The sequence below is a fragment of the Drosophila mauritiana genome, chromosome 2L (assembly GCF_004382145.1).
Source record: "Drosophila mauritiana strain mau12 chromosome 2L, ASM438214v1, whole genome shotgun sequence".
Taxonomy (NCBI): Eukaryota; Metazoa; Arthropoda; class Insecta; order Diptera; family Drosophilidae; genus Drosophila; species Drosophila mauritiana.
This window is the reverse complement of record NC_046667.1, coordinates 23,429,883-23,455,189: the sequence shown is the minus strand read 5'-3', so window position 1 is coordinate 23,455,189 and position 25,307 is coordinate 23,429,883. Positions and strand designations below refer to the sequence as shown.

General features: G+C 39.9%; 2 protein-coding genes across 2 annotated transcripts; both read left to right on the top strand.

Annotated features, from left to right (window-relative positions):
• The first annotated feature begins 1,168 nt into the window (after nt 1-1,168).
• On the top strand, nt 1,169-2,802 carry LOC117141067. Its single transcript, XM_033304365.1, has 2 exons — nt 1,169-2,597; nt 2,652-2,802. Exons 1-2 carry the CDS (start codon nt 1,257-1,259, stop codon nt 2,661-2,663), a joined length of 1,353 nt encoding a protein of 450 aa, XP_033160256.1. The 5' UTR covers nt 1,169-1,256; the 3' UTR covers nt 2,664-2,802.
• A 4,584-nt stretch (nt 2,803-7,386) lies between these two features.
• On the top strand, nt 7,387-8,294 carry LOC117142656. Its single transcript, XM_033306787.1, has 2 exons — nt 7,387-8,089; nt 8,144-8,294. The coding sequence occupies exons 1-2, from the start codon at nt 7,424-7,426 to the stop codon at nt 8,153-8,155; spliced, it is 678 nt and encodes a 225-aa protein (XP_033162678.1). The 5' UTR covers nt 7,387-7,423; the 3' UTR covers nt 8,156-8,294.
• The last annotated feature ends 17,013 nt before the right edge of the window (nt 8,295-25,307 follow it).

Sequence of the window (25,307 nt, the reverse complement as noted above, 5' to 3'; positions counted from 1 at the left end):
CAAAAATTTAACTGAACTTCCACCCCGACGGACGTGTTTTTTACAGAGCTCCAGTTAATAGTCAAGTTTAAGTGCAAAATTGAAGCCCAAGTTCATCATATAAAATCGAAAAGACGCCAACATACATTTATATGCGTTAAAAACCTTATTTATTTATTTTTTTTTTCGCACGGGTCCCACGGCCACACCTCCCGCCCAACCGACCGAGGGGCGCTGCCGTGTATCGTACGGCTCGATTCGCGAGAAGATAGACGAGTCATAGAAAAGAGTACAGAGACGAGGAAATGAACATAAAGTAATAAATAATAATAAATAATGTAACTAAATAATAACATAACTGTAATAAATATCATTGTTAGTAGGATCTAATTATGTACTAAAAAAGTTAAAATTGATTGCTTTAAGAGCGGCAGAGAGACAAGATTACAAATAATAGGATAAAGTCTATTATAGTCAGAATATAATACTCTGTAAGCGTCATGCTACTCATAGTTAGATCTACAACGATTTAAGATAAGTGGTATATAGCTTCTAGTGAATCTACTTGGAACCGAGAAGATAAGCCGACTAATCAAATTCGGACTCTCAACATCACCACGAATAAGCTTACAAATAAAAACTGTTCCAAGCATAGTTCTACGGTTAGCTAGGGAAGGTAAATTAATTAAAAGTAGTCTACTGGAATAAGGAGGTAATATACGGTTTGCATCCCAATTTAGGCGCCGCAAGGCAAAAAGTAAGAATTTTTTTGGACCGATTCAATGCGGTCCGAGTGGACTGCGTATTGTGGACTCTAAACAGGTGATCCGTACTCGAGAATCGGACGGACTAACGAAATAAATAAGGTTTTAGTCAAGTAAGGGTTATCAAATTCCTTAGACCACCTTTTTATAAAACCAAGCACACCCCTGGCCTTATTGACAATAGACGAAATATTGTGGTAGGATGAACACTCATAAGGCCCACTGTACCATTTAGTATCATACGATCATATCCCCGTTAGGAATAAGAATATTATTGTTATCTCGCTCTTACTTATAAGCTAGCATTAAGAGATAAGAATGTATACCTAGCTCACTCACAAACGCATACACACTTCAGAGAGCATAAGAAAAGAGAAATACGCGAGACGCGGCATTCGGTGGCGTGTGCTTAAAGGGAAAAGTCAAATAAAGGGATTGTGAAATTATTTAAAAGATTGAGTGCGTATATTCATTTTTCGGCGTCCACAACATCAGAAGTGGTCATTACCCACTATGCCTGACACTAAATGGAATCAATTATCAGTGCTCCAACTAAAGAAGCGGTTGGAAGCTCTTGGACGCCAGACTTCCGGCACAAAAGCGGAACTAATAGTGCGTCTGCAGGCCATTTCCCCAGAAACGCGTGGCGATTCACCGCCAAATAACGGATCAGCAGCAGAAGAGGTGGAGGAATTGGATGGAGCTGCAGCCTGGCCAAAGCAGAGAGAGCCACAGGGTGGAAACACACGCACGATCCCGTTCGACGAGCAGTCATTACAGTCAGAATCCCCGGAGAACCTCGATCTGGATCAGCTATCGTTGGTGGATGCAGAGAGAGCCACTCTAAAAAAGCTTCGGGACGAGATAGAGGCAAACATGGCTGTGCTGCAGAGGATCCAAGCGAATATCGACGACGCGAACAAGAGCAAGTCTGCTCATGCTCGCCAGATCAATGACGTCATCGAGAACAACAGCAACGGAAACCACGGCAATGTTAACATATGCGCTAACAGCACCGACGACAATGTTAACAGCACCAAGGTGGCTATCGCCGCCGGTAACATCGATATGGGACATACCAGTGTTGGAAAAGAAACCGTTGGTAGTGTTGTTCAGCACCAGAGTCGGAATGTAAACAAGCTTCTGGAATCTCCTGCAACATCACTTGCCTTGGCAAAAGAGGTAACGATGGAGTTTGACGGCGGCTTATGTGCGCGCAATTGGGTCACGCAGCTTCAGAACATCGGAAAGATTTACAATTTGGACGACGGATGCATGCACATGCTGCTAATTGCCAAACTAAAAGGAAACGCACAGCGCTGGCTGCACGCAAGCGCCACACGCATCCTAGAATCGACCGACCAGCTGTGCGAACAGTTAATCTTGACATTCGAGGTCAAGATGTCAAAAGGGGAACTGAGGAACGCATTTCAAAAACGCGAATGGCATCCGGATGAGAAATTTGCTGTTTACTTCGAGGACAAGGTGATGCTGGCCAACGACATCAACATCGATCTAGAGGAGCTCCTGGAAAACATCATTGAAGGAATCCCAGCACCAGCGTTGCGCAACCAGGCGCGCATACAGTGTTTCTCCGAGCCGATGCAAATTCTGCGGGCTTTCTCGGAAGTCCGTCTGCCGAAGCACAAAACAGGGAGCAGTTCATCAAAGCGCCTTACTGGAGGAGGTGCAGCCAATAAGGACTTACGTTGTGCCAATTGCAACTCCAAAGGGCACTTCGCCAGGGAGTGTCTCAAGCCAAAGAGGGAGCCCGGATCCTGCTATGCCTGTGGGGCATTTGGACACTTCGTCGGACAATGCCCGGAGCGCAAGAACGCCAATATCAACAATTATGTAAGACTTGTCAAGATTTTTTTCACAATAGCTATAAAATCCCATTAATTACAGAATGCCTCATAGACACAAGGAGTCCAATATCATTTACAAAGTTAAGCAATGTATCCAAGGAAATTAATTTAGAATCCGCTTCAGAAACCTATTTCGGGCTGAATAAAAGCCAACTGACAATACATGGAAAAATCTTATGTTACATTATAAAAGAAAAAGTTAAATGTTATTTTTATTTGTACGTGGTCCCAGTCGAGTCTATGAGTCATAATGTAGTTCTTGGACGAAATTTCATGGAAGCGTGCCAGTTGAAACTGGATCCAGACGCCTTGGGAAGGATAACGGTCAACCCAGTCGATAGTAAAAGATATAGAAAAGCAAATAGTAAAACAGTCAGTTCTATTGTTAGTGAAACAGTTAGTGAATCAGTTAGTGAAACAGTTAGTAAAACAGTTAGTGAAACAGTTAGTGAGACAGTTAGCAAAACAGTTAGTGAGACAGTTAACGAAGAGGTTGATGAAACAAATGTATAATGAAACAGTTAATAAGACAGTTAGTAAAACAGCCAAAGAAGCGAGTAGTATAGTTAGTCAAACTGTTAACGAAGCAGGTAGCAAAACGGTCATCGAAACAGTTATGCCTTTAGCCAACTTCACGACGGATTCCGGACTTTATGCTGCGGTTGTGCCCAGTTATGAAGAAGCTGTTAGAGAAATTTGTAGCATTGATCACTTAGAGGATGAGCAAATGAACTTCATATGCGGCGAAAACAATAACCAAGCCTTAAACAGTCAGTTAAAGGAGATTATTAAACGCAACTACTTAAGTGTTAATAAGCCTACCGAGCCTTTAGTCAAATGCGAAATAAAACTTTGTTTAGAAACGTCAAAACCATTTAGCTGCGCCCCAAGAAGACTTGCCTACTAAGAAAAAGAAAAATTACAAAAACTATTAGATGACTATTTAAAAGAGGGAATTATTCAACCTAGTGAATCAGAATATGCTTCACCAATTGTTTTAGTCAAAAAGAAAACAGGAGACATACGGCTATGTAAGTTAACAACTAAGAGCACAGACATTCATGTCAACAATACATAAACACTAAGTTACCACATATAAACAATGCTGACGCGCCCCAACGGAGTTCAGCGCTCTGCGCTACGAACGGTCAGCAACAGCAATTGGACACCCCTTATCCGGGATACCAAGCTATGTTGCATAAATGCTGAGTCGGGTTGCCGACCATGGGTTTATGGCGTGATGCATTGGAGCCAGGGTAGATCCACACTTTTCATATTCTTTTGTATTCAGTTCTAAGCTTGCACCTTAACAATAAAGATCAGCTACTCCGGCACTTAGCCGTAAAATACCAATTGTTTTAATTGAACATTCTCGTTGAGCCAAAAGGCCATCGAAAGACCACGGGGGCAAAGTCACGCCCTCCATCCTAATCTTCCTAAGACGTCTTCACCTCTGGCATAATAGCCGGACTTACTGAGGACGCAGGAGAGTCGACGTTGCGCCTGGATAACACCCAGCCCAAGGAGACGACGCACATCAACCCTATACCACGGAGCCATCTGTAAAAGAGGACCACCGGACTATAGGACATATTAAGTTGTATAGACTTTAGAAAACTGAACAAAGTTTTAATTAAAGACAATTATCCGATACCGCTTATCGATGACCTTTTAGACAAGCTAGTCAACAAAAAAGTTTTTTCGAAGCTTGATTTAAAAAACGGTTATTTTCATGTATTCGTTAATAAGGAATCAGTTAAATACACCTCATTTGTTACACCGTTAGGGCAATTCGAATTTCTCAGAATGCCAATGGGCCTAAAAACTGCATCGGCGGTGTTCCAAAGGTTTGTAAACAAAATTTTCGAGGATCTTATAAGGGATAACAAAGTAATTGTATACATGGACGACATCATGATTGCTAGCAAGAACTCGGAGGAGCATTTAGAAACCTTAAAGGTAGTGTTTATCAGATTAGCTCAAAATAAATTGGAATTACGAATGGATAAATGTGAGTTCCTTCAGACAAATATTAAATATTTAGGATTCATTATAAATGGTGAAGGCATTAGGGCTGATGACAAAGGAATAGATGCCAGACAGCATTTTCCAGTTCCAGACAAAATACAAGCCGTTCAAAGTTTTCTGGGCTTATGTTCATACTTCCGTAGATTTATAAAAGATTTTTCAACATTAGCGAAACCTTTATATGACCTTTTGAAAAAATATGAAAAATTTAAATTTGGAGAAAAGGAAATGAGCTGTTTCTCAACTCTTAAGGAAAAGCTGGTGCAGGCACCGGTCTTAGCAATTTATAATTTCAAAGACGAAATTGAACTGCACTGTGATGCAAGCGCTCTTGGTTTCGGTGCGGTGTTATGTCAAAAAAAAGAGGATGGAAAATTACACCCAATATTTTATTTTTCAAAGCGAACAACAGTCGCTGAGGCAAAATATCACAGTTTCGAATTGGAAACAATGGCAATTATTCACGCACTGCGAAGATTTAGAATATATTTGAACGGAAAACGCTTTAAAATTATAACTGATTGTAATTCTCTTATTTTGACGCTTAACAAGATTGAACTTAATCCGCGAATAGCTAGATGGGCGTTAGAGCTCCAGAACTACGATTATGAGCTCATACATAGAGAGGGTAAAAGGATGCAGCATGTTGATGCTCTTAGTAGATGCACGAATATTTTGATAGTGGAATCAAATACGTTTGAAGACAATTTAGTAATCTGCCAAGGCAAGGATCAAAAAGTTCAAGAAATCAAGAAACTGCTGGAAAAAAATGAACATAAGTTTTTCGAAATGAGAAACGGAATAATTTATGATATAGAAAATGTAACGACGGCAGACTTTTATTTTATGTTCCCACAGACATGGAAGATCATATTCTATATAAATATCACAATGAGATCGGACACATAGGTAGAGACAAAATGTTAGATGTTATTTCTAAATCCTATTGGTTTCCCAATGCCAAAGACAAATGTTTGAGCCATATAGAAAATTTTTTAAAATGTGTTGCGTTCTCCCCTAAGTCAGGCAAGGAAGGATTTCTGCACTGCATTCCGAAGGGCAGCAAACCGTTTGAACTAATACATATCGATCATTACGGCCCAGTCGACTCAGGCAGATCCAAAAAACATATTTTTGTTGTCATCGATGGTTTTACGAAGTTCGTACGTTTATACGCCACAAAGACCACTAATACAAAGGAAGTCATTACAGCCCTGAAGGACTATTTTAGAGCATACAGCAAGCCCAAATGCATCATTTCAGATAGGGGAAGTTGTTTTACATCCAAGGAATTTGATGACTTTATGTTAGAGTTCGATGTTAAGCATATGAAGATTGCGACTGGTTCACCCCAAGCAAACGGACAGGTTGAAAGAGTCAATAGAAGCCTAGGTCCAATGATAGCGAAACTGGTACAACCAGAGAAAGGCATATATTGGGACACAGTAATAGATAAAGTTGAGCACGTCTTAAATAATACACAGCACCGCAGCATCAAACAAACTCTAAGCAGAGTTCTTTTTGGTTTAGAGCAAAGAGGAAAAATAGTAGACGAATTAAAAGACGAAATTTAAGGTGGTAGAACCAACTTCTACAAATACTACTTTTTGTTCTATACTGCCGGACGCCAGAAATAACGAACTGATTTTAATTGGTCTTCTCGCTACGTGATACGTACGGCTAGCTCAGAATATTTCGTGTGTTCGTCCCACCAAATTTATATCAAAAATTTAACTGAACTTCCACCCCGACGGACGTGTTTTTTACAGAGCTCCAGTTAATAGTCAAGTTTAAGTGCAAAATTGAAGCCCAAGTTCATCATATAAAATCGAAAAGACGCCAACATACATTTATATGCGTTAAAAACCTTATTTATTTATTTTTTTTTTCGCACGGGTCCCACGGCCACACCTCCCGCCCAACCGACCGAGGGGCGCTGCCGTGTATCGTACGGCTCGATTCGCGAGAAGATAGACGAGTCATAGAAAAGAGTACAGAGACGAGGAAATGAACATAAAGTAATAAATAATAATAAATAATGTAACTAAATAATAACATAACTGTAATAAATATCATTGTTAGTAGGATCTAATTATGTACTAAAAAAGTTAAAATTGATTGCTTTAAGAGCGGCAGAGAGACAAGATTACAAATAATAGGATAAAGTCTATTATAGTCAGAATATAATACTCTGTAAGCGTCATGCTACTCATAGTTAGATCTACAACGATTTAAGATAAGTGGTATATAGCTTCTAGTGAATCTACTTGGAACCGAGAAGATAAGCCGACTAATCAAATTCGGACTCTCAACATCACCACGAATAAGCTTACAAATAAAAACTGTTCCAAGCATAGTTCTACGGTTAGCTAGGGAAGGTAAATTAATTAAAAGTAGTCTACAGATCAGCTATAGTTGGTGGATGCAGAGAGAGCCACTCTTAAAAAGCTTCGGGACGAGATAGAGGCAAACATGGCTGTGCTGCAGAGGATCCAAGCGAATATCGACGACGCGAACAAGAGCAAGTCTGCTCATGCTCGCCAGATCAATGACGTCATCGAGAACAACAGCAACGGAAACCACGGCAATGTTAACATATGCGCTAACAGCACCGACGACAATGTTAACAGCACCAAGGTGGCTATCGCCGCCGGTAACATCGATATGGGACATACCAGTGTTGGAAAAGAAACCGTTGGTAGTGTTGTTCAGCACCAGAGTCGAAATGTAAACAAGCTTCTGGAATATCCTGCAACATCACTTGCCTTGGCAAAAGAGGTAACGATGGAGTTTGACGGCGGCTTATGTGCGCGCAATTGGGTCACGCAGCTTCAGAACATCGGAAAGATTTACAATTTGGACGACGGATGCATGCACATGCTGCTAATTGCCAAACTAAAAGGAAACGCACAGCGCTGGCTGCACGCAAGCGCCACACGCATCCTAGAATCGACCGACCAGCTGTGCGAACAGTTAATCTTGACATTCGAGGTCAAGATGTCAAAAGGGGAACTGAGGAACGCATTTCAAAAACGCGAATGGCATCCGGATGAGAAATTTGCTGTTTACTTCGAGGACAAGGTGATGCTGGCCAACGACATCAACATCGATCTAGAGGAGCTCCTGGAAAACATCATTGAAGGAATCCCAGCACCAGCGTTGCGCAACCAGGCGCGCATACAGTGTTTCTCCGAGCCGATGCAAATTCTGCGGGCTTTCTCGGAAGTCCGTCTGCCGAAGCACAAAACAGGGAGCAGTTCATCAAAGCGCCTTACTGGAGGAGGTGCAGCCAATAAGGACTTACGTTGTGCCAATTGCAACTCCAAAGGGCACTTCGCCAGGGAGTGTCTCAAGCCAAAGAGGGAGCCCGGATCCTGCTATGCCTGTGGGGCATTTGGACACTTCGTCGGACAATGCCCGGAGCGCAAGAACGCCAATATCAACAATTATGTAAGACTTGTCAAGATTTTTTTCACAATAGCTATAAAATCCCATTAATTACAGAATGCCTCATAGACACAAGGAGTCCAATATCATTTACAAAGTTAAGCAATGTATCCAAGGAAATTAATTTAGAATCCGCTTCAGAAACCTATTTCGGGCTGAATAAAAGCCAACTGACAATACATGGAAAAATCTTATGTTACATTATAAAAGAAAAAGTTAAATGTTATTTTTATTTGTACGTGGTCCCAGTCGAGTCTATGAGTCATAATGTAGTTCTTGGACGAAATTTCATGGAAGCGTGCCAGTTGAAACTGGATCCAGACGCCTTGGGAAGGATAACGGTCAACCCAGTCGATAGTAAAAGATATAGAAAAGCAAATAGTAAAACAGTCAGTTCTATTGTTAGTGAAACACTTAGTGAATCAGTTAGTGAAACAGTTAGTAAAACAGTTAGTGAAACAGTTAGTGAAACAGTTAGTGAAACAGTTAGTGAAACAGTTAGTGAGACAGTTAGCAAAACAGTTAGTGAGACAGTTAACGAAGAGGTTGATGAAATGGATGGAAATGGATAATGAAACAGTTAATAAGACAGTTAGTAAAACAGCCAAAGAAGCGAGTAGTATAGTTAGTCAAACTGTTAACGAAGCAGGTAGCAAAACGGTCATCGAAACAGTTATGCCTTTAGCCAACTTCACGACGGATTCCGGACTTTATGCTGCGGTTGTGCCCAGTTATGAAGAAGCTGTTAGAGAAATTTGTAGCATTGATCACTTAGAGGATGAGCAAATGAACTTCATATGCGGCGAAAACAATAACCAAGCCTTAAACAGTCAGTTAAAGGAGATTATTAAACGCAACTACTTAAGTGTTAATAAGCCTACCGAGCCTTTAGTCAAATGCGAAATAAAACTTTGTTTAGAAACGTCAAAACCATTTAGCTGCGCCCCAAGAAGACTTGCCTACTAAGAAAAAGAAAAATTACAAAAACTATTAGATGACTATTTAAAAGAGGGAATTATTCAACCTAGTGAATCAGAATATGCTTCACCAATTGTTTTAGTCAAAAAGAAAACAGGAGACATACGGCTATGTAAGTTAACAACTAAGAGCACAGACATTCATGTCAACAATACATAAACACTAAGTTACCACATATAAACAATGCTGACGCGCCCCAACGGAGTTCAGCGCTCTGCGCTACGAACGGTCAGCAACAGCAATTGGACACCCCTTATCCGGGATACCAAGCTATGTTGCATAAATGCTGAGTCGGGTTGCCGACCATGGTTTTATGGCGTGATGCATTGGAGCCAGGGTAGATCCACACTTTTCATATTCTTTTGTATTCAGTTCTAAGCTTGCACCTTAACAATAAAGATCAGCTACTCCGGCACTTAGCCGTAAAATACCAATTGTTTTAATTGAACATTCTCGTTGAGCCAAAAGGCCATCGAAAGACCACGGGGGCAAAGTCACGCCCTCCATCCTAATCTTCCTAAGACGTCTTCACCTCTGGCATAATAGCCGGACTTACTGAGGACGCAGGAGAGTCGACGTTGCGCCTGGATAACACCCAGCCCAAGGAGACGACGCACATCGACCCTATACCACGGAGCCATCTGTAAAAGAGGACCACCGGACTATAGGACATATTAAGTTGTATAGACTTTAGAAAACTGAACAAAGTTTTAATTAAAGACAATTATCCGATACCGCTTATCGATGACCTTTTAGACAAGCTAGTCAACAAAAAAGTTTTTTCGAAGCTTGATTTAAAAAACGGTTATTTTCATGTATTCGTTAATAAGGAATCAGTTAAATACACCTCATTTGTTACACCGTTAGGGCAATTCGAATTTCTCAGAATGCCAATGGGCCTAAAAACTGCATCGGCGGTGTTCCAAAGGTTTGTAAACAAAATTTTCGAGGATCTTATAAGGGATAACAAAGTAATTGTATACATGGACGACATCATGATTGCTAGCAAGAACTCGGAGGAGCATTTAGAAACCTTAAAGGTAGTGTTTATCAGATTAGCTCAAAATAAATTGGAATTACGAATGGATAAATGTGAGTTCCTTCAGACAAATATTAAATATTTAGGATTCATTATAAATGGTGAAGGCATTAGGGCTGATGACAAAGGAATAGATGCCAGACAGCATTTTCCAGTTCCAGACAAAATACAAGCCGTTCAAAGTTTTCTGGGCTTATGTTCATACTTCCGTAGATTTATAAAAGATTTTTCAACATTAGCGAAACCTTTATATGACCTTTTGAAAAAATATGAAAAATTTAAATTTGGAGAAAAGGAAATGAGCTGTTTCTCAACTCTTAAGGAAAAGCTGGTGCAGGCACCGGTCTTAGCAATTTATAATTTCAAAGACGAAATTGAACTGCATTGTGATGCAAGCGCTCTTGGTTTCGGTGCGGTGTTATGTCAAAAAAAAGAGGATGGAAAATTACACCCAATATTTTATTTTTCAAAGCGAACAACAGTCGCTGAGGCAAAATATCACAGTTTCGAATTGGAAACAATGGCAATTATTCACGCACTGCGAAGATTTAGAATATATTTGAACGGAAAACGCTTTAAAATTATAACTGATTGTAATTCTCTTATTTTGACGCTTAACAAGATTGAACTTAATCCGCGAATAGCTAGATGGGCGTTAGAGCTCCAGAACTACGATTATGAGCTCATACATAGAGAGGGTAAAAGGATGCAGCATGTTGATGCTCTTAGTAGATGCACGAATATTTTGATAGTGGAATCAAATACGTTTGAAGACAATTTAGTAATCTGCCAAGGCAAGGATCAAAAAGTTCAAGAAATCAAGAAACTGCTGGAAAAAAATGAACATAAGTTTTTCGAAATGAGAAACGGAATAATTTATGATATAGAAAATGTAACGACGGCAGACTTTTATTTTATGTTCCCACAGACATGGAAGATCATATTCTATATAAATATCACAATGAGATCGGACACATAGGTAGAGACAAAATGTTAGATGTTATTTCTAAATCCTATTGGTTTCCCAATGCCAAAGACAAATGTTTGAGCCATATAGAAAATTTTTTAAAATGTGTTGCGTTCTCCCCTAAGTCAGGCAAGGAAGGATTTCTGCACTGCATTCCGAAGGGCAGCAAACCGTTTGAACTAATACATATCGATCATTACGGCCCAGTCGACTCAGGCAGATCCAAAAAACATATTTTTGTTGTCATCGATGGTTTTACGAAGTTCGTACGTTTATACGCCACAAAGACCACTAATACAAAGGAAGTCATTACAGCCCTGAAGGACTATTTTAGAGCATACAGCAAGCCCAAATGCATCATTTCAGATAGGGGAAGTTGTTTTACATCCAAGGAATTTGATGACTTTATGTTAGAGTTCGATGTTAAGCATATGAAGATTGCGACTGGTTCACCCCAAGCAAACGGACAGGTTGAAAGAGTCAATAGAAGCCTAGGTCCAATGATAGCGAAACTGGTACAACCAGAGAAAGGCATATATTGGGACACAGTAATAGATAAAGTTGAGCACGTCTTAAATAATACACAGCACCGCAGCATCAAACAAACTCTAAGCAGAGTTCTTTTTGGTTTAGAGCAAAGAGGAAAAATAGTAGACGAATTAAAAGAAAAACTAGAGGAATTAGAAAATACTGAAGAAGATAGGGATTTGGTAAAAATTAGAGATGAAGTTGAAAATAATCAAAAAAAGGCTCAAGCGTATAATAAAGCACATTATGACAAGACCGCCAGACGGCCATCAGAATACAAAAAAGGAGATTATGTGATGGTTAAAAATTTCGACAGTACAGCAGGCATCTCTAGAAAATTGATTCCAAAGTGTAAAGGCCCATATGTGATATCTAAAGTATTAAGAAACGACAGATTCTTGTTAAAAGACGTAGAAGGTTTCCAGATATCTCGTAACCCATACCAAGGTGTCTGGAGCATCCAAAATATTAAGCATTGGATAGGCAACAAGAAAAATAAACGAAGACACAATTAAACAATAATAATAATATAATAACATATTAATATAGTATGTATATATGTATAAAGAAAGATTTACAATTTGGACGACGGATGCATGCACATGCTGCTAATTGCCAAACTAAAAGGAAACGCACAGCGCTGGCTGCACGCAAGCGCCACACGCATCCTAGAATCGACCGACCAGCTGTGCGAACAGTTAATCTTGACATTCGAGGTCAAGATGTCAAAAGGGGAACTGAGGAACGCATTTCAAAAACGCGAATGGCATCCGGATGAGAAATTTGCTGTTTACTTCGAGGACAAGGTGATGCTGGCCAACGACATCAACATCGATCTAGAGGAGCTCCTGGAAAACATCATTGAAGGAATCCCAGCACCAGCGTTGCGCAACCAGGCGCGCATACAGTGTTTCTCCGAGCCGATGCTAATTCTGCGGGCTTTCTCGGAAGTCCGTCTGCCGAAGCACAAAACAGGGAGCAGTTCATCAAAGCGCCTTACTGGAGGAGGTGCAGCCAATAAGGACTTACGTTGTGCCAATTGCAACTCCAAAGGGCACTTCGCCAGGGAGTGTCTCAAGCCAAAGAGGGAGCCCGGATCCTGCTATGCCTGTGGGGCATTTGGACACTTCGTCGGACAATGCCCGGAGCGCAAGAACGCCAATATCAACAATTATGTAAGACTTGTCAAGATTTTTTTCACAATAGCTATAAAATCCCATTAATTACAGAATGCCTCATAGACACAAGGAGTCCAATATCATTTACAAAGTTAAGCAATGTATCCAAGGAAATTAATTTAGAATCCGCTTCAGAAACCTATTTCGGGCTGAATAAAAGCCAACTGACAATACATGGAAAAATCTTATGTTACATTATAAAAGAAAAAGTTAAATGTTATTTTTATTTGTACGTGGTCCCAGTCGAGTCTATGAGTCATAATGTAGTTCTTGGACGAAATTTCATGGAAGCGTGCCAGTTGAAACTGGATCCAGACGCCTTGGGAAGGATAACGGTCAACCCAGTCGATAGTAAAAGATATAGAAAAGCAAATAGTAAAACAGTCAGTTCTATTGTTAGTGAAACAGTTAGTGAATCAGTTAGTGAAACAGTTAGTAAAACAGTTAGTGAAACAGTTAGTGAAACAGTTAGTGAAACAGTTAGTGAAACAGTTAGTGAGACAGTTAGCAAAACAGTTAGTGAGACAGTTAACGAAGAGGTTGATGAAATGGATGGAAATGGATAATGAAACAGTTAATAAGACAGTTAGTAAAACAGCCAAAGAAGCGAGTAGTATAGTTAGTCAAACTGTTAACGAAGCAGGTAGCAAAACGGTCATCGAAACAGTTATGCCTTTAGCCAACTTCACGACGGATTCCGGACTTTATGCTGCGGTTGTGCCCAGTTATGAAGAAGCTGTTAGAGAAATTTGTAGCATTGATCACTTAGAGGATGAGCAAATGAACTTCATATGCGGCGAAAACAATAACCAAGCCTTAAACAGTCAGTTAAAGGAGATTATTAAACGCAACTACTTAAGTGTTAATAAGCCTACCGAGCCTTTAGTCAAATGCGAAATAAAACTTTGTTTAGAAACGTCAAAACCATTTAGCTGCGCCCCAAGAAGACTTGCCTACTAAGAAAAAGAAAAATTACAAAAACTATTAGATGACTATTTAAAAGAGGGAATTATTCAACCTAGTGAATCAGAATATGCTTCACCAATTGTTTTAGTCAAAAAGAAAACAGGAGACATACGGCTATGTAAGTTAACAACTAAGAGCACAGACATTCATGTCAACAATACATAAACACTAAGTTACCACATATAAACAATGCTGACGCGCCCCAACGGAGTTCAGCGCTCTGCGCTACGAACGGTCAGCAACAGCAATTGGACACCCCTTATCCGGGATACCAAGCTATGTTGCATAAATGCTGAGTCGGGTTGCCGACCATGGTTTTATGGCGTGATGCATTGGAGCCAGGGTAGATCCACACTTTTCATATTCTTTTGTATTCAGTTCTAAGCTTGCACCTTAACAATAAAGATCAGCTACTCCGGCACTTAGCCGTAAAATACCAATTGTTTTAATTGAACATTCTCGTTGAGCCAAAAGGCCATCGAAAGACCACGGGGGCAAAGTCACGCCCTCCATCCTAATCTTCCTAAGACGTCTTCACCTCTGGCATAATAGCCGGACTTACTGAGGACGCAGGAGAGTCGACGTTGCGCCTGGATAACACCCAGCCCAAGGAGACGACGCACATCGACCCTATACCACGGAGCCATCTGTAAAAGAGGACCACCGGACTATAGGACATATTAAGTTGTACAGACTTTAGAAAACTGAACAAAGTTTTAATTAAAGACAATTATCCGATACCGCTTATCGATGACCTTTTAGACAAGCTAGTCAACAAAAAAGTTTTTTCGAAGCTTGATTTAAAAAACGGTTATTTTCATGTATTCGTTAATAAGGAATCAGTTAAATACACCTCATTTGTTACACCGTTAGGGCAATTCGAATTTCTCAGAATGCCAATGGGCCTAAAAACTGCATCGGCGGTGTTCCAAAGGTTTGTAAACAAAATTTTCGAGGATCTTATAAGGGATAACAAAGTAATTGTATACATGGACGACATCATGATTGCTAGCAAGAACTCGGAGGAGCATTTAGAAACCTTAAAGGTAGTGTTTATCAGATTAGCTCAAAATAAATTGGAATTACGAATGGATAAATGTGAGTTCCTTCAGACAAATATTAAATATTTAGGATTCATTATAAATGGTGAAGGCATTAGGGCTGATGACAAAGGAATAGATGCCAGACAGCATTTTCCAGTTCCAGACAAAATACAAGCCGTTCAAAGTTTTCTGGGCTTATGTTCATACTTCCGTAGATTTATAAAAGATTTTTCAACATTAGCGAAACCTTTATATGACCTTTTGAAAAAATATGAAAAATTTAAATTTGGAGAAAAGGAAATGAGCTGTTTCTCAACTCTTAAGGAAAAGCTGGTGCAGGCACCGGTCTTAGCAATTTATAATTTCAAAGACGAAATTGAACTGCACTGTGATGCAAGCGCTCTTGGTTTCGGTGCGGTGTTATGTCAAAAAAAAGAGGATGGAAAATTACACCCAATATTTTATTTTTCAAAGCGAACAACAGTCGCTGAGGCAAAATATCACAGTTTCGAATTGGAAACAATGGCAATTATTCACGCACTGCGAAGATTTAGAATATATTTGAACGGAAAACGCTTTAAAATTATAACTGATTGTAATTCTCTTATTTTGACGCTTAACAAGATTGAACTTAATCCGCGAATAGCTAGATGGGCGTTAGAGCTGCAGAACTACGATTATGAGCTCATACATAGAGAGGGTAAAAGGATGCAGCATGTTGATGCTCTTAGTAGATGCACGAATATTTTGATAGTGGAATCAAATACGTTTGAAGACAATTTAGTAATCTGCCAAGGCAAGGATCAAAAAGTTCAAGAAATCAAGAAACTGCTGGAAAAAAATGAACATAAGTTTTTCGAAATGAGAAACGGAATAATTTATGATATAGAAAATGTAACGACGGCAGACTTTTATTTTATGTTCCCACAGACATGGAAGATCATATTCTATATAAATATCACAATGAGATCGGACACATAGGTAGAGACAAAATGTTAGATGTTATTTCTAAATCCTATTGGTTTCCCAATGCCAAAGACAAATGTTTGAGCCATATAGAAAATTTTTTAAAATGTGTTGCGTTCTCCCCTAAGTCAGGCAAGGAAGGATTTCTGCACTGCATTCCGAAGGGCAGCAAACCGTTTGAACTAATACATATCGATCATTACGGCCCAGTCGACTCAGGCAGATCCAAAAAACATATTTTTGTTGTCATCGATGGTTTTACGAAGTTCGTACGTTTATACGCCACAAAGACCACTAATACAAAGGAAGTCATTACAGCCCTGAAGGACTATTTTAGAGCATACAGCAAGCCCAAATGCATCATTTCAGATAGGGGAAGTTGTTTTACATCCAAGGAATTTGATGACTTTATGTTAGAGTTCGATGTTAAGCATATGAAAGAGTCAATAGAAGCCTAGGTCCAATGATAGCGAAACTGGTACAACCAGAGAAAGGCATATATTGGGACACAGTAATAGATAAAGTTGAGCACGTCTTAAATAATACACAGCACCGCAGCATCAAACAAACTCTAAGCAGAGTTCTTTTTGGTTTAGAGCAAAGAGGAAAAATAGTAGACGAATTAAAAGAAAAACTAGAGGAATTAGAAAATACTGAAGAAGATAGGGATTTGGTAAAAATTAGAGATGAAGTTGAAAATAATCAAAAAAAGGCTCAAGCGTATAATAAAGCACATTATGACAAGACCGCCAGACGGCCATCAGAATACAAAAAAGGAGATTATGTGATGGTTAAAAATTTCGACAGTACAGCAGGCATCTCTAGAAAATTGATTCCAAAGTGTAAAGGCCCATATGTGATATCTAAAGTATTAAGAAACGACAGATTCTTGTTAAAAGACGTAGAAGGTTTCCAGATATCTCGTAACCCATACCAAGGTGTCTGGAGCATCCAAAATATTAAGCATTGGATAGGCAACAAGAAAAATAAACGAAGACACAATTAAACAATAATAATAATATAATAACATATTAATATAGTATGTATATATGTATAAATAAGGTAAAAGAATTCATCATACAACTAAGCAATCAATGTAAACCATGATCAGGGGATCAGCTAGTCAGGACGGCCGAGTTGTGGTAGGATGAACACTCATAAGGCCCACTGTACCATTTAGTATCATACGATCATATCCCCGTTAGGAATAAGAATATTATTGTTATCTCGCTCTTACTTATAAGCTAGCATTAAGAGATAAGAATGTATACCTAGCTCACTCACAAACGCATACACACTTCAGAGAGCATAAGAAAAGAGAAATACGCGAGACGCGGCATTCGGTGGCGTGTGCTTAAAGGGAAAAGTCAAATAAAGGGATTGTGAAATTATTTAAAAGATTGAGTGCGTATATTCTTTTTTCGGCGTCCACAATATGGTCAAAAAATTTTAGTTTTGGGTCCAGAAGAACACCAAGATCATCAACTGGTGTTATTCTGTCCAAAGAGCACCCACTTAGAGTGTAAGTCGTGCGTATTGGGTTGGCACGACAAAAGGTCATAACTTTACACTTGGAGCCATTTAGGTCTTATATGTTATCACGGCACCATATTTGAAATAGGTCTAGATCGGATTGTAAGTCCGAATGGCAAGAAGTGTCCTTGTACTGGAGGCATAATTTAACATCGTCTGCGTACATAAGTACACGCGAATGTTTTATTATTAAGGGGAGGTCGTTAATGAATAAGGTAAAAAGAAGCGGACCAAGATGGCTCCCTTGTGGGACACCGGATGTGACTCGGAGAATAGAAGATAACGAATTTTTAAAGAGGACTTGTTGTGTCCTGCCATTCAGATAGCTTGAAATCCAATTTAGAAGGTCAACAGGGAAACCTATAAGATCAAGTGTTCTTATTAGACGGTAATGATTAACAGAGTCAAATGCTTTACTAAAATCAGTGTAGATGACATCTGTTTGAAGATTATTTTTGAAACCCTGTATTACGAAAGAAGTTAGCTCCAAGAGGTTAGTGGTTGTAGATCTGCGTTTCATAAAACCGTGTTGACACGGTTTCCAACACCATTATTCCTAATGGTCTAAATGCCTTCCATTGTGATCTTCACTCGCTTGCACTTAGTCAGGTCGAGGTGGTTCGATAAGTTCCGGCCACAAAGTTTTGGTATTGTAAGAAAAGGGTCACCGAAATTTTTGCGGTCGAAAAAAAAGAGAAAAAAAACCACACCGCTAAGAACAAAACAGAGCACAGGTCGGCTCAAGAAAACGTGAAGCAGGTACTCTCCGAGTACAACTTCCCAAAAAATGACAAAATTGGCAAACAAGGTATCCGCCAGTTTAGAATTATTCTAGACACTCAGCTAACCTTTCTGGGTACAGGCGAGTGGTGGAGCAAACCGACAGCATGGTCGTCATGTGTACCCAGTTCCACAGGCAGAAGCTTTGAGCATTGAAATCGCTCAACTACGTGATACCAGACAATGAGAATTAAGAGAAGATAAAATTTACGAAGTCACAACCAATTAATGCACACAATAGACAAGTAGAAATTAATACCAAAACACAGATCGTCAATCAAATTTAAAAAGTTTCCAAAAATACGCAAGTAGATTCAGGTAATTTATTTGAGATGTTATTAACTCGTAACAGAATTAGTATCATGGAATTACAGAAGCTCATGGCAGCCATTATTCAATAAGACAACATTTATTAAACATAACGAATTCCAAAAGAGGGGACCGGGAGTAGCCAGCTCGTTTGTCCTGAACATTACGATAAGGCACGAAATCTTGATTCTCCCATACCTTCACCGCTTGAGTGATCACAATCTGGAGCAAATCAAGAAGTTCGCGCTAATTACGAGACCAATTTGTTGCGTTTTTATCTGCATTTTATCTGCATCGGAGCTCTGCATTGCCGTTATCATTTTGTTACTACTGCTATCTGATCCCCTAGGCCAAAAGCCACTGCTGCGAGGGACTCTGAAGCACCACTAGTCTAATTTATTTACAGCTATTCCATGATCCCTTATTATGGCAAAAGTATGACGTTGGGTTACTTACACCTTTTTTCGTATAAACTTATCAAGTTAATTTCACAAAACAGTATCAAGCCTCCTTTACCAACATCTTTGCATTAATTTTATTATAAAGTAATTTTAAACAAGATTAAATATTTTTCTTCATTCAACATTAAAGTTACTTATTCAACATCATCATCAAAACAACATCAGTTTGTTTTGCACTTGTTCTTTCATTATTTTATATGGTCTGATTACTCTGCAATTATCTTTGGCCAGCAGTAAAACATTCCTCACCCTTATTGGTGTGCTTCACTTTCTTCAGGTGCTTTAACATTTTCAACACTTTTAATATTTTCATTTTCGACCTCTACACCGTCTGCAACTGTTTTATCACTCTCAACATTATTATTAAAATCATCACACACATTCAGCTCATCGGGCACTTGCCCCTCTGTCAATTTTCTCAAATCTTCATATGCATATTTGTAATTTCTTTTATTGGTTAAGGACTTTAAGGTATACCTATCACCCTCCAGAACCTTTAATTTTTCAAAAGGCCCCTTAAATTTCGGACTCAACTTGGTTTGATACCTTTCTTTGCTTTGAAGTAGCACAAATTCTCCTACATTGTGCCTAAGTATTTTTGCCTTATTTTTATCAAATCGCTCTTTGTCATAAGCTGCGGTGGCTTAAACATTCTTCTCAGTTTGTGTTCTCCCATTTGAAAGATCAACATACTTTCTATGTCACCAGGTGAAAGTAATCCAAATTTTCCAATAACATTTCAAGAGGAGTCGTCTTCGTCAGACGGTTGTACAATTTATTGCCAACCGCACCTCCCCTAACACATACTGCCAAGACTGCGTTCCAGTTTCAACCGGCGTTAACATACCACCTTCGCAACTAGGCGCGGCACTTGCCCACCAGTCAGTTTCAACGGGTTCCCAATCCCAGAGGTAGCCAATCCAAATTATCTTGGCTTTACACTGGACAGGAGACTTACATGGAGACCACACCTGCTAAAGAAGCGGAAACAGGCGGAGAACCGAGTCCGTGAATTCTACTGGCTGATGGGCAGACAATCTAAGCTACCGACTTCCACTAAGCTCCTTATCTACAAAGCGATCATAAGGCCAATCTGGACGTATGGCATTCAACTGTGGGGCACTGCATCGAAAAGTAACATCAACATTATCCAGACATTCGAAAACAAAACGCTCCGCACAGTCACAAACGCTCACCCTTTCCACGATAATGCCACTATCCACGAGGTCCTCAGCTTCCCCTGGGTGAAGGATGAGATTAAGAAAAGCAGCAGGCAGTACATGCAGAGGCTTCAAGACCACCCAAACAACGTTGACACCAGTCAACGCACCAGGAGGCTGCACCGATCCCACCCTTTGGACCTCTCTGGGATTAGACACGCACATTAAATTAAATTATATACATACATTATTATATACATCATACATACAATATCAACAGTTATTGTAAAGTTTCTCAACAAATTATGTAATCCATTAATTCTCTACCGTTAAGTTTAGTCCTCAAATTTAATGATTGTCCGCGAAGGACAGTTTTAAATTAATACATCAAAAAAAAAATATATATATATATTTTTCAATTTTCTCATGGCTCGTTCCACTTGACCATTAGCTCTACTAGCACCGGTGGCAATCAAATGCAAGGTTATTTTTTGGTCTGAACAGAATTGACTACACTTTCGGCCCGTAAAACACATTCCCTGGCCAGCTTTTATTCGGTTTGGTACTACAAACAACGAAACGGCCGATCGAGCAGCATTTATGCAACTCTCACTGTCCAATTTAAGGCTATGACTGAGATAGATAGTTCCTTCTGAACTTAACATAATGCGTAGCTTAAAAGATAATATTATGGTTACTGCTCCTTAATTATAATGTATATGTCGCAGATTTATTTTTTATTTCCAGTATAACGACCGTTTTCTGTTACTTTGTGTCCACTTCTTTCGTTTTGCATATTCTTAGAACACGCATTCTCTACCTCGCAACAGCGTGGCAAATAAGTCTTTCTGCCGAACGTGGTCTGGTCGCGGGCGGGAGCGAGAGCGAGATATTCCCGTTAAGAATGGGACTAGCAAAGAATTGACAAAAATGCCATAATGCGTGTTGGTATTAGTGTGTGTGTGGAGTGCAGTAAGTCTCCAAAGTGTGTTTGTATTGCGGGTAGACTTGGGTTCTACGCATTATTGCAACGTCTGTTCTGCACATTAAGTTTTGATCGCCGAAGAAGACAGAAATGCCTTGCTCCCAAATTAAACGCGTCAGAAAACGTTACGCCGACGCGGTAGAGAGTGATGCCGAGTATAAAAGTGATTCAGATCCGACATCAGAAGTGGGATCGCCTACTCCTACTTCCAATAGTGAAAACAATTTGCTGACAATTCTAGAGTCGCAGAATCGCCATTTTTCTGAACTGTTAAAAGAAGTGCAAAACTCACAAAGAGACCCAAAAAACTCAAATGCTGTCGTATTGCCAAAGTTTATCCCTTAGTGCTTAACGGTGGACTACATATTGTCCGAAAATCAACTGAGCGGCAGCGCTCTTGTGATGACCCTCAGCAAGTCGCTGGAGGGGAGTGCATCTCATGGCTGTCTCAGACGTGCTTTCCTGGCATAACATAACATAACTCAGTTCCGAGAATTATTTTTGCAACATTTTGCGGGAACAGAGACATTAGCTGTAGCAGTTATGAATCTGCTAAATGTATGCCCTAAGTAAGGAGAGTGCTTGTCATTATACGGAAGCCGAATGGTTACTTCGCTTATGGCCAGGTGGAAGTCGCTGAGTGTAGAACAAATTGCAGTATCCGTTGCGCTGGCGCATGCTGCTGGAATTGACAGGCGTTTGAGGCGTTTAGTTTTTACCACCAATATCGACCCTCGGAACGAATTGCAACAAGAACTTAAAGCTTATTCGTTTGATGCTAGACCGAGCCAGCATACCAACAATACATCAGCGCCGCCAGGAAAACGAGCTATGCTCTATTCTCACATCAAGTGTCATAATTGCGGGAAAACTGGCCACAAAAAGGCGGAATGTCGCTCGAAAACAGTGGCAGTCTATACCCAGCAACCCGGCAAACAACACTCTGGTTACATGGGAGGAAAAGACCGGTCTACTGTGACCTGCTACAAGTGCGGAAAAGATGGACATGTTTCTACTGTGTGTCCTGATCGTCAGGAGCGTTCGTCATTTAACAAAACCAATATTGTAAAAGAAGTCAACATCTGTATCGTCCTTGAGCCCGTTGGAACTTTATCCCAATCTGGTGAGTCGTTCCAATTCTGTTTCGATTCCGGAGCTGAATGCTCACTCATCAAAGAAGCCGCCTCGAAGAGACTGTCTGGAACTAGAATAAGCGGCGTAGTCATTTTAAAGGGTATTGGTAGTAATACGGTTTGTAGCACTTTACAGATACTGGCAAATGTTATGATTGGTGAACGTTCATTTAAAATATTGTTTCATGTAGTGTTAGACGATTTCATCAAGTATGACGCTCTGATTGGTCGAGATATTTTGAGCCGGGGAATCGGCGTGACAATTACATAAAAGGCTCTTACTATGTTTAACGAAAAATCTATATTACCCATTGAAGTTTCTGAATGCAATCCTGATTTGGCTAATGTTGACACCGACGAATAGAGACCAATTGTTATCAATATCGCAAGAGTATGAGTATTCGGGTTCATTTGTTAGTGGAATTCCACAAAGCCGTGTGACTACAGGACAGCTAGAAATTCGCTTGATCGACCAAAATAAGGTTCAAAGACGCCCGTATAGGTTGAGTGTAGAGAAAAAGGAAAAAGTTCGGCATCTAATTCAACAGCTGTTAGAATCAAACATTATAAGACCTAGTTACTACCCCTTTGCGAGCCCTATGTTGCTTGTTCGAAAAAAAAAAAATGGTACAGATTAAAAATGGTATGGATTTTAGGGAGCTTAATGCAAATACAGTATCCGAAAAATATCCATTGCCGCTTATTTCTGATCAGATCACTAGGCTGAGTGGTGCCAGGTTTTTCAGTTGAATAGAAATGGAAAGCGGGTTTCAGCAGATCCCAATTCACCCGAATTCAATTGAGCGGACGGCGTTCGTCACCCCAGAAGGCCAAATCGAATATTTGACTATGACATTCGGACTCAAAAATGCCCCTGCTGTGTTCCAAAGAGCCATTAATCGTGCCTTAGGTGATCTTACCAACTCATACGTCAATTGTCAACATGGATGACGTAATGATAGTTGCACATACAAAGGAAGAGGCGCTTGAGAGGCTACGAGTAGTATTGCAAACACTTACTCAAGCAGGATTTTCTTTTAATATTGCAAAATGCTCGTTTCTTAAGTCTTGTGTAGAGTATTTGGGTTTTGAAGTTAGAGAAGGTGAGATTCGACCAAACCCTAGAAAAATTCAAGCCCTAGTTAATTTGCCACTTCCGCGGTCCATCACTCAATTAAGACAATTTATTGGACTCGCCTCGTATTTTCGCCAATTTGTACAAAAGTTTTCACAACTGCTGAAACCTCTTTACGCTTTAACTTCAAAGAGCAAAACATTTGTGTGGGAATTGGAGCACGAGCAAATACGGCAACAAGTAATATCTCTTTTAACTATATATATTTGACCGACTATTTGCTATCGAGCTTCACCTGATGCCAGTGTCGATGGCTATGGCGCTATTTTGTTGCACCGAATTGAAAAGAAGCCTCGAGTTATCGAATACTGGAGACTCTTGCCGTATACAACGCCATAAAACACTTACGTCACTGCTTGCATGGCCGTTATTTTGTTGTGTTCACCGACTGCAATTCTCTTAAAGCCTCGCGTACAAAAATAGAGTTAACTTCCAGGGTTTATAGGTGGTGGTCGTACATGCAATGTTTTGATTTTGATATAGAGTATAGACCTGGACAGCGTATGGCCCATGTTGACTTTCTGTCCCGGAATCCAGTTCCAAAAAGTGTTAGGAATTCAACAGGTATAGTGGAAAAGCATATCAATTTGACAGAAATATCTAATGGCTGGTTATTGGCTGAACAGCAAAGAGACGAAGAAACTGCTTTTATTGTGTCTAAATTACGTAATGATGAATTGCCCGGAGATTTGGCTAAAAACTACGAACTACGGTCTGGGACTCTGTATAGAAAAATCCAAAGAAACGGAAAGTCTCGTTGTCTGCCTATAATCCCAAAGCCATTTAGGTGGTCTGCTGTCAACAATGTGCACGAGTCAATCATGCACCTTGGATGAGAGAAAACCCTTGAGAAAATGTACGAGTTTTATTGGTTTGATAAAATGTCCAAATACGTCCGCAAATTTGTGGACAATTGCATTACTTGCAGGTTGTCAAAGCCTCCGTCTGGCAAAATACAAGCCGAACTGCATCCCATTCCTAAGATTGACATCCCATGGCATACACTTCATGTCGATATTACCGGGAAACTTAGCGGCATAAATGATCAGAAGGAATATATAATCGTGCTAATAGACGCATTTACCAAATTTGTTTATTTATCCCATACCATCAAGCTATAAGTTGCATTAAGTCAGTAAGGTCTTTAATATCGTTATTTGGTGTCCCTTATCAATTGATCGCTGATTAAGGACGTAGTTTTGCGAGTACAGCATTCCGTGATTTCTGCTCTGCACAGAAAATAGAGTTGCATTTAATCGCCACAGGTGCTAGTTGTGCCAATGGCCAAGTAGAACGAGTCATGAGTACTCTCAAATCCATGCTAACTGCGGTTTAAACTGGCCAGGGATCTTGGCAGGATTCTTTATGTGAAATTCAACTGGCTCTTAATACCACGCCCAATAGAGTGATTAAAGTTAGCCCGATAGAAATACTTCTTGGAAAAGAAACAAGGCCGTTTGGTCTTATACCTATCGTAAACAACGAAAATACTGTCGATATTGAAAATGTTAGAGAAATAGCAAAACGTAACATGGAAAAAAATGGCAAAATTGATAAAGAAAGATTTGACAAGAAAAAAGCTACTGTTGTGAGGCACAAGGTTGGTGACCATGTCCTACTCAAAAATGAAGAGCGGCACCAGACCAAGCTAGATCCTAAGTTTAGAGGTCCATTTGTGGTGGCCGAGGTACTACCAAGAGATAGATATAAGCTCAAAGCATTAAACAATAATCGAACTTATAAATACGCTCATGAATTTTTGCGGAGTATGCCTGAGAAGGGGATTACCACAGAATTAGAAGATGAAGGCGCAGAAAAGGACGATGTGGATCAAGCCAGTGAGAGCTGTGATATGGATCAAGCCAGTGAGGCCTGTGATATGGATCAAGCCAGTAAGGGCTGGAATCTTGAAATTGATAAAGTTTTGTAAACCTTCGGATAGATTCGGGAGACGACTTTCTCTTCAGATGGCTGCCCGAGTTAATGTGGTTCGCCATTTCATTGCAGATTAGTTCGAATCCCGGAAACGATTGTCAGTGCTGGTTAGTTGGCCGGCTTAT

Bases quoted from the DNA above. Each gene is read 5' to 3' on its own strand.
- LOC117141067 (XM_033304365.1), top strand. From the start codon at position 1,257: ATGCCTGACACTAAATGGAATCAATTATCAGTGCTCCAACTAAAGAAG.
- LOC117142656 (XM_033306787.1), top strand. From the start codon at position 7,424: ATGGAGTTTGACGGCGGCTTATGTGCGCGCAATTGGGTCACGCAGCTT.